Genomic DNA, 9,605 nt, shown 5'->3' with positions numbered 1-9,605 from the left:
TATATATATATATATATATATTTGCATAGCTCACCCTATCTGCTTGTGTTTGGCGATGATCGGATAATTTATTATCCGGGAGTAGATGATTTGACAGGTGAGCCAGGAGACGCTTGAGTTTAGAGAGCGGGATGAAATGGGAATTTGAAGATTTTAATCTTTTGCTTATTTTCATGTTTTGAACATTAGCTATTTTAGTTATTTTATGGTTTGTAATCAATTTTGATCGCGAATAATTGTAATGTATGTGATTCCATGGTTTTTAATTTTCCCACGTTTTTGGGAAAGTACCGTTATAAATGAGATTTGACAGTAATATTTTTTTATTTATTTTATTATATTTATTTTCAAAAGTAGTATTCCTTAGGGATGTTACAGTTGGTATCAGAGCAAAAATTTTGAAAATTTTTTGGAAAAAAATGTTTTGGGGCTTTTGGGGAGTGAGCTTGCTATGTATGTGCATGTCATTGTGTGTGTTTAAATTTAAGGAGGTAGAAATTTGTTAAACTGATGGAGTGATGTTTAACGGTTGAATATGTGGCGTATCCCGGCAATGGCATCTCAAAGGAGAAGGAGAAATGCTAATGGTGCTGATGAGATTGCAGAAGCCATTCATCGTATGGTGGATGCGATGCAAAATCCTATTCCAGCACAGCTGAGAGTGGCAATTGCACCAGTGAGGGTGCTGACAGTGGAGGATTTTCTGCGTCATAAGCCCGTAGAATTCACAGGTGGGGCCACTCCAGACGAAGCTGATGCGTGGCTTCGAGAGTGCGAAAAGATTTTTGGAGTAATGAATTGTGCTGACGAGCAGAAGCTGGCTTTTGCTGTGTACCTGCTGAATAATGATGCTGAATACTGGTGGGCAAGCATACAACAACAAATGGAGACTAAGGAGGAGCAAGTGACATGGGCCAATTTCAGAATCCGTTTCTTAGAGAAATATTTTCCAGATACAACTAAGCAAGACAGGGAGGCGGAGTTCTTGGCCCTGCAACAAGGGAATATGTCGGTGCAAGAATACGTTAATAAATTCGAGCATCTAGCAAGGTACTATTCTCAAGCAATCATTGAAGAGTGGAGGTGCCTTAAGTTTGAGCAGGGACTCAAGCATGAACTGAAGAAGGTGATTACGCCTCTGAGAGAAAGAAGATTTCCAGTCTTGGTGAAACAAGCCAAGAGCGCAGAGTATCTAGAAAAAGGGCGAAATCCAGCAAGTTGACATCAGAAGAATGTCGCAGAGGCGAGGCAGATGAAGAAACCTTATAGCCGACCACAGACTTCTCAGGGTCCCACATGTTATCAGTGTGGTGGACCCCATTTAAAGAGAAATTGCCCTCAGTTAACTAGTGGAGTAGGAGGATCAGATGATCGTCGCAAGTGTTTCATATGCGATAAACCGGGCCACTTTGCCAATAATTGTCCAGAGAAGAAGAGTATTGGTGCGAAGAAGCCAGCAGCATCCCTAGTCGAAAGAGCTAGAGCGACAGGTAGAGTCTTCGCCATGACCTCCACTAAGGCTACCCAATCAGGTAACCTTATTCTCGAGCCTTGTTTGTTAATTGGCCAGTCAGTCTTAGTGTTGTTCGACTTTGGAGCAACACATTCTTTCATTTCTAAAGCATGTGAGGAGACTGAACCTGGAGAAACGTGATTTGGGATGTGAGTTGCTTGTTTTGACTCCTTCCTTGGGTTAGGTAGCTACCAGTTCAGTCTCCGTTGGGTGTTTAATGGAAGTGGCAGGTCGCAGATTCAAGGTGAACTTGGTGTGCTTGCCTCTGGAGGGACTGGATGTATTATTGGGAATGGACTGACTGTCCAATAATTACGTCATAATTGATTGTGGACGACGCAGTTTGGTGTTCCCAGAACATGAAGGGTTGAAGTTGATCTCAACTCGAGAAGCTGTGAGAGCACTGCAAGAAGAGGCCACTTGTTTTATGGTGATTGCCAAACCAGAAAAGAAAAACGCAGTGGAGATGATTCAGAATATTCTTGTGGTCAACGAGTACGTCGATGTGTTTCCGAATGAAGTATCAGGATTACCACCGAGCCGAGACGTAGACTTCACTGTTGACTTAGTTCTTGGTGCAGGTCCGGTATCTATGACTCCATTTAAAATGGCGCCTGCAGAGTTGGCAGAACTCAAGAAGCAAATAGAAGATCTGCTTGAGAAGAAGTTTATCCGGCCTAGTGCGTCACTGTGGGGAGCTTCGGTGCTATTAGTGAAGAAGAAGGATGGGAGCTCAAGACTTTGCGTTGATTACCGGTAGCTGAACAAATTAACAATCAAGAATAAGTATCCACTGCTGAGAATTGACGATCTACTAGATCAGTTGAAGGGGGCAGGAGTATTCTCCAAAATAGACCTACGATCTAGATACCATTAGATCTTAGTGAAGCTGGAAGACGTATAGAAGACGACGTTCAGGTCAAGGTGTGGGCATTACGAATATGTGGTGATGCCATTTGGAGTAACAAATGCACCGGCAATATTCATGGATTACATACTTATTTACTCAAAGACGAGAGAAGAGCACACTGATCATCTGAAGGTTGTATTGAAAATACTCAGAGATCACCAGTTGTACGGGAAGTTGTCCAAGTTTGAATTTTGGCTGGAAGAGGTACAATTTCTTGGACATGTTATCTCAGCCAAGGGTATAGCAGTGGACCCGGCTAAGATCAAGATGGTGCTCAAGTGGGAAAGGCTTAAGACAGTGACGAAGGTGAGGAGCTTCTTGGGCTTAGCAGGTTATTACAGGAGATTCGTGGAAGGGTTCTCAAAGAAGGTGAATCCATTGACACAACTTACAAGAAAAGATCAACCATTTCTTGGACTGAAAAGTGTGAGGAGTGTTTTGAGGAGATGAAGAGGTGTTTGAGTACCGCTCCAGTGCTAGTGATTCCTGATAATGGGAAAATGTTTAAAGTGTATTGTGATGCGTCTTATCAAGGTCTGGGGTGTGTATTGATGCAAGACAAAAGGCCAGTAGCATATGCTTCTCGTCAGCTGAAGGTGCATGAGAAAAATTACCCAAATCACAACTTGGAGCTAGCAACTATTGTGTTTGCTCTTAAATCTTGGAGACACTACCTGTACGGGTCTCAATTTCAAATTTTTAGTGATCATAAAAGCTTGAAATACTTGTTCGATCAGAAGGAGTTAAATATAAGACAACGTAGATGGATGGAGTACTTGAAGGACTACGACTTTGAATTGCTTTATCTCCCAGGCAAGGCGAATGTCGTAGCCGATGCTTTAAGTCGTAAAAAGATGCATATGTCTTGTATGATGGTAAAGGAGTTGGAACTAATTGAGAAACTCTGAGATATGAATCTGTGAATGTAGTTTGGGCAAGGAGTCATACAATGCGGCTTGTTGAAAGTTACTAATGAGTTCTTATATGAGATACATGTGGCTCAAGGACATAATATGGAGTTGCAATAATTTATAGGATGGATGGGTACAGATAAAGGAAAGAACTACCAGATGGGAGAGGACGACATTCTACGTTTCAAAGGTAGGGTGTTCGTGCCTGGGAGACCCTTATTCAGGAGGTAAATTTTGAAGGAAGGTCATTAGAGGCGTCTTAGCATACACCCTGGTATGACTAAGATGTACAAGGATTTGAAGGAGTCCTTTTGGTGGAATGGAATGAAATCAGATGTGGCAAACTTTGTTGCTCAATGTTTGGTATGTCAAAAGGCCAAAATTGAACATCAAAGGCCGGGAGGTACCCTGCAACCATTGGAAGTGCCTCAGTGGAAGTGGGACAGTATCTCTATGGACTTTGTGACGCACTTGCCAAAATCGACAAGAGGGCATGATTCAGTCTGGGTAATAGTAGATCGACTGACTAAGTGTGCGCACTTCGTACCTATAAATCAAAAATGGTCGATGGATAAGGTAGCACAAACTTATGTACGGGAGGTAGTGAGATTACACGGGGTGCCAGAAAGCATAGTGTCAGACCAGGATCCGAGATTCACTTCACGGATGAGTTCGACCTATCATCCTCAGACGGATGGTCAATCTGAGCGGACCATCCAATCCTTGGAAGACATGTTGAGGTCTTGTGTGCTAGACCATCTGGGAAATTGGAATGATGTATTGCCTTTGGTAGAGTTCACATACAATAATAACTATCATGCTAGTATTGGTATGGCACCTTATGAAGCACTCTACGGAAGAAGGTGTAGAACCCCGCTATGTTGGTACCAGGATGGTGAAGCCTTTATGCTTGGCCCTGAGTTTCTGCAGCAAACAACTGGAAAAGTTAAATTAGTCCAGGATCGGATGCGAGCCACATAGAGTCGACAGAAGTCCTATGTTGATAAGCGAAGGCGGCCATTGGAGTTCAATGAAGGAGATCATGTGTTTCTCTGGGTTACTCCAACCACGGGAGTTGGAAGGGTTCTTAAGTCGAGGAAGTTGACCTCGAGGTTTATAGGACCCTACCGGATCACGCAGAGGATTGGACCGGCGACCTACGAAATTGCCTTGCCACCTCATCTGGCAAACTTGCACAATGTATTCCATGTTTCTCAACTAAGGAAATATGTTGCAAGTCCAGACCACGTACTAGAGGCTGATGACGTACAGGTGCGAGAGGATTTAACGATGCTAGTTGGACCGATTCTTATTCTTGACTCTCAAGTCAAACAACTAAGGGTTAAGGAGATAAAGACAAAAGGTGCTCTAGGACGAGGCAACTCAGAAAATGACCTAGGAGATGGAGGATCGCATGAGGCTATCCTATCCACAATTGTTCCCTGGTAAATCTTATTTTCGAGGATGAAAACTGTTAAAGGTGGGGGAAATGTAAGACCCATGAAAATTAGTTAATTAAATAATTAATTAATTAATAAATGCGGGTAGAAAGAGCCTTTATGGCATTGTATGTTAATGGGGGGTGACATGGAAAAGTACTATCTTAAGTGGTTTGGAGTCAAAGGGAAGAAGCACAAAATCACTCAAGGGAAGCTTTAATCCAGGTTAGGGGAGTTAAATTTTGCGTGTTATATATCATGTATATGCTTTCGTGCTGTTCTGGATGTGATGGAATGTGTAAATTGAAATTGCATTGAATTTTATCACGTTTCTGGAAATTTCCAGAACCTGCCTGGCGGCATTGAAGGCCCGCCAGGTGACTTATACCTCCGGAGCCATTTTCTGGGTTACATGCCATGAACCGCCTCGCAACTATGTGCTACCCACCAGGCGACACCAACTGGTTTGCCATTCTCTTAGATTCTTTTTTGTGTTTTCATGATATAGGGAGGTTCTGGAAGTGATTGTCATGATGTGAGAATCCTTGGTAGGGCGAATTGTTATTTGAAAATGCAGAATTGGTGAAATAGTTCATGAACTTTCACTTCAATTGGGATTTTGGGTTTAGTCAGGTTTAGGGTTGAATGAACATAGGTGATGATTGTGAGTGGCGTACTGTTTTTGGTGTAATTGATGATAATAAGATTGTATTCTGAATATGGGATGTGGTGCGTGTGAAATTACATGATCGTGAGGGTGAACTGTGAAATAGTGGGGTCGGTGGGTCACGTTGAATGCAGGAGGAATCTAGACAGAACCAGTTTTTCATGCACCGCCTAACGGCACTGAGGGTACTGCCAGGCGACTGGAGAGCTTAGTAGCAAGTGTAAATTGGTTGGTGTTCTGGTCACGGGGCGTTGACTAGGGCCATCATCAAAAGTGCATTGATAGGTGATAGACTGTGATTTTGTTATTTGTGTGCCTTATGTAATAATTGTGAGATTGAATGTGGGGGATAAGAATTGTGGATTTCATGCACTTGGTGGGTTATAGTGGCAGATTTGTTAATCAGATATAAGATGCAATGCTGTCTAAATTGAGGAGGAATGAGTTAATTGAGTATTAGACCGTGAGGGTATTGGATCAAGAGTTATTGAATGTCTTAGGTAGATTTTTTAGAGGAATAAGACACAAAGAGTGGGGGCGCATGATAAAATGGACTTGGTACAAACTAAGGTTGGAGCTGTAATTGGGGTGTGGTTTGGCAAACTGTATACATTGTGGGGGTGGTAAATGGACGATACCATATTGGTTCATTGTGGTTATTTCTTTAGAGCATCAAGTAAGGCATGTTCAAGCATGATAATATTCATTTGGGGACATGATTGATGGTACTTATTGCATTTTGGTTACGATGTTATGACTTAAATACTATGATTGATGCATGAGGGTTAAATTACATGTTTGGGGTCTCTTAAGACTTGTTAAAAATGCCAAAAACCAGTAGCATTGCGCTACTGGTATAGCACCTGGCGGTGCGGGGCGAACCGCCAGGCGATAGAGTTCTAAATCAATGGTAGTGGCCACTGTCTGGAGGCGGTGCCTAGCAGCAGGGAAGGTCCCGCTAAGCGGTGACGGGTCTGTGTGACTTCTATTTGGCGCTTGGCGCTTGGCGGAGGGGGCGGGTCGCCAGGCGGTTTTGGTTGCTGTATAATTGGTTGTTGCGTTGATCAGTGAACTTGAAGGACTAAGTTCACTTACCTTTGTGCTTGGGCTTGACGGACTAAGTCCAATAAGGTTCTGGGATGTGCTTGGTGGTGGGACGCATGATGGGCATGGAACTGGCTAGTTCCCGTTGGCTACTAATAAGCGAGGAGTCTTTAGTATGGTGATTGCATGCGTCGGCCGCATGATGGGCAAGGAACAATTATGTTTCTGTTGGCTGCTATTGGGCGAGGAGTCCATAGTATGGTGATTGCGTGCGTGTCAGGGTCCAAGCTAGCAAGGCTTGGATGTTTTACTATACACGAGGAGTCTATGGGGCTAGACTATGAGTGGGATAGGCTCGTAGGGTTGGACCACAAAAGGGATAGTTTCGTGGGAGCACAGTAAAATCCCAAGACCTAATTTCATGCATATGACTCATGAAGGACTATGAGATCAAGGATGGGTAATTTGGAATAATGAAATATTTATGTAGATTTATTTTCTTGGGATGGGAGTCATATATATATATATATATATATATATATATATATATATATATATATATATATATATATATATATATATATATATTTGCATAGCTCATCCTATCTGCTTGTGTTTGGCGATGATCGGATAATTTATTATCCAGGAGTAGATGATTTGACAGGTGAGCCAGGAGACGCTTGAGTTCAGAGAGCGGGATGAAATGGGAATTTGAAGATTTTAATCTTTTTCTTATTTTCATGTTTTGAACATTAGCTATTTTAGTTATTTTATGGTTTGTTATCAACTTTGATCGCGAATAATTGTAATGTATGCGATTCCATGGTTTTTAATTTTCCCGCGTTTTTGGGAAAGTACCGTTATGAATGAGATTTGACAGTAATAATTTTTTATTTATTTTATTATATTTATTTTCAAAAGTAATATTCCCTAGGGATGTTACACTTATTTTGTTTTACTTAGAGGCCCCTAGACATTTCTATTTAAGGGGACCCCTAACACTTGTAAAAGGGTTGAACATTTTGGATAATTCAAGATAGCTTTGTGTATCAACCATTTGTGAGAGTTTCCTCCCCAAGGAATGAGTACTTCTAAGCCTTATCTTGAGCCTAGACTCAAGTGGAGGCACCATCACTTATATTCAAAGGAATTCATGGCTTTGGCCTCTCCTTTTTAGTGGTGTGCTTGTCACATATTTCCATTCATTTCCTTGCCATTTTTATGTTTTCTTCTTCCTTTATTGCTCTCGGATTCCATGTTATTTTGTTCTCGGGTTTTACCTTTTCATGCACATTCCCTTCCTTTTCTTACTTGAATCAATCCATTCTTTCCTTCTCTAGAGCTTTGTGAAATGAACCTTCACATCTAAATAACATGTTATCTTAATGTCTAATGGGGATTATTTCTTAAGAAATCATCACCATATTCATGAATGTTAAAAGGAACTGAGATAATCCTACATCATTTGGTATCTAGAGCTTTGGTTGTCCTTGAATATGGTGTTTTCTTGTGCTAACTTTTAGTTTCTATGTTTTGGATCTTTGGTAGGCTCTCAGATTTGATGGTTCAACTTGGTAGGCACATTTTATCTACACTTCATTAGATGTTCAAGTACCCAAAACTCCTTCTATTTAAATTCTTGTGTTGATGAAGTTAAAACATGCCTTGTTGTGCTTAAAAATATTGTTGGCCGAGAGCTTCTTCTTGCCTTGTTACCATGCCAATTTTTTTCTTAACATGTCATTTTTTGTCTTAAACTTTGCTCGAGTCCTATGTCATATGCTTGTTTGAAGTTTTCTTTCCTTTGCTTTCAAGTACTTGAATCTTGCATGAATACATGTCTTGCTTGATGCCTACTCTTTGAAATTGATTTTGTCCTAAAACTTGAGGAACTAAGTGTCCAAGCCACCTAAAACACTTTCTGACCATCTTTTGAAGCTAGTTTGTGAAAAAAAAATATTACATTTTTTTACCTAAAAGCCGAGAGCAATCTTTCTTCTTTGTGAACTAAAATTGTGTTTTTCACTAGTTGTTATGCTACTAGTTTTCATACTTGAGTGTTGGGTGATATTGGCTAATTAGTTCCACTATTTTATATGGTTATTATCTTTCTTGGTTTGTGCATGAGCTAGGACTTGATAGTGTATGTTAAAGTGTTTTGCAATGAAGTCTTTTTCAAGAGCTTTTCTTGTTTGTCTGGTTAAAGTTTTGTCACATAATTCCCTTTCTTTAGAGTTTAACTTTCTTGGTTTTGGTACTTTTATTGTTTGTCTTTAAGTAATTTTAGTTTTGTCTTAGTGGTTTTCTTCATTGTTCTCTTTTGAATATTGGGGGCCAAACCATTTGAATCTTATGTTTGAGAAAGGTTTCAAAATCTTAAAAGTGCTTTCACTCCTTTGGTGGATTTTTTAGTGTGGCCTTGCACTGTAGGGTTGAGAGTGTGATAAAAAACACTTAGGAATTGAATTAGAAGTCCATACTTGGTCTCGGGAACCTTAACACTGCAACACATTTCTTATTATTGCTATCGAGATTCTTGCTGCAGCACGCTAACGCTAAATGTCTTAATGTTTTGTTTTGTTTGTTGTAGGAAAATGGATCTAAGTCCGATCTTGGAAGATGCAAGGGAAGAGAAGGGTTCGTCCTCTCCATTTCACCTCTAATGGTGACTCCCGTGGCTACACAAGGACCTTTGGTAGATCTTAACACCCTCTTCCAACAAATGGAGCTTAGTAGAAGAGAAGATAAAACACCTAATGAAAGAGTTCTCCATGCCTACATTCAACAAATTCAACAAAAATAACAACTAAGAGAGGATGAAAGGAGGCGGAGGACCTCATCCGAGGACTCCTATGGTGGAGAATGGAGAAGAAGGCATGACAGTGAGGGTGGGAGAAGGTGCAACCAATTGTCAACAAGACAACCACCACCCATCAAGATTCCAAAGTTTAAGGGAGAACATGACCCTAATGTCTACATTGAATGGGAAAAGATTGACAAAACTGTCACAAACTAAATCGCGACGGAACAACGAACCAAAAATAAATTGATTTGAAATAGGGATTCAGATTTTGAGTTCGGTAGTCGGTTACGTGTAGGAAAAGTATTAGCACCCTAGAGC

At 40.8% G+C, this 9,605-nt stretch overlaps 2 protein-coding genes across 2 annotated transcripts; both read left to right on the top strand.

Annotated features, from left to right (window-relative positions):
* The first annotated feature begins 553 nt into the window (after window positions 1–553).
* On the top strand, window positions 554–1,222 carry LOC114184626 (uncharacterized). The gene has a single exon (XM_028071943.1). It carries the CDS (start codon window positions 554–556, stop codon window positions 1,220–1,222), a length of 669 nt encoding a protein of 222 aa, XP_027927744.1.
* Window positions 1,223–1,252: 30 nt separating this feature from the next.
* On the top strand, window positions 1,253–2,273 carry LOC146886424 (uncharacterized). Its single transcript, XM_085673441.1, has 2 exons — window positions 1,253–1,650; window positions 1,856–2,273. Exons 1-2 carry the CDS (start codon window positions 1,253–1,255, stop codon window positions 2,271–2,273), a joined length of 816 nt encoding a protein of 271 aa, XP_085529567.1.
* The last annotated feature ends 7,332 nt before the right edge of the window (window positions 2,274–9,605 follow it).

The sequence above is a fragment of the Vigna unguiculata genome, chromosome 5, assembly GCF_037176805.1.
Source record: "Vigna unguiculata cultivar grain cowpea cultivar isolate G323 ecotype 2 chromosome 5, ASM3717680v1, whole genome shotgun sequence".
Classification (NCBI taxonomy): Eukaryota; Viridiplantae; Streptophyta; class Magnoliopsida; order Fabales; family Fabaceae; genus Vigna; species Vigna unguiculata.
The sequence above is the reverse complement of the archived record's forward strand: the minus strand, read 5'-3'. Positions and strand labels throughout refer to the sequence as shown.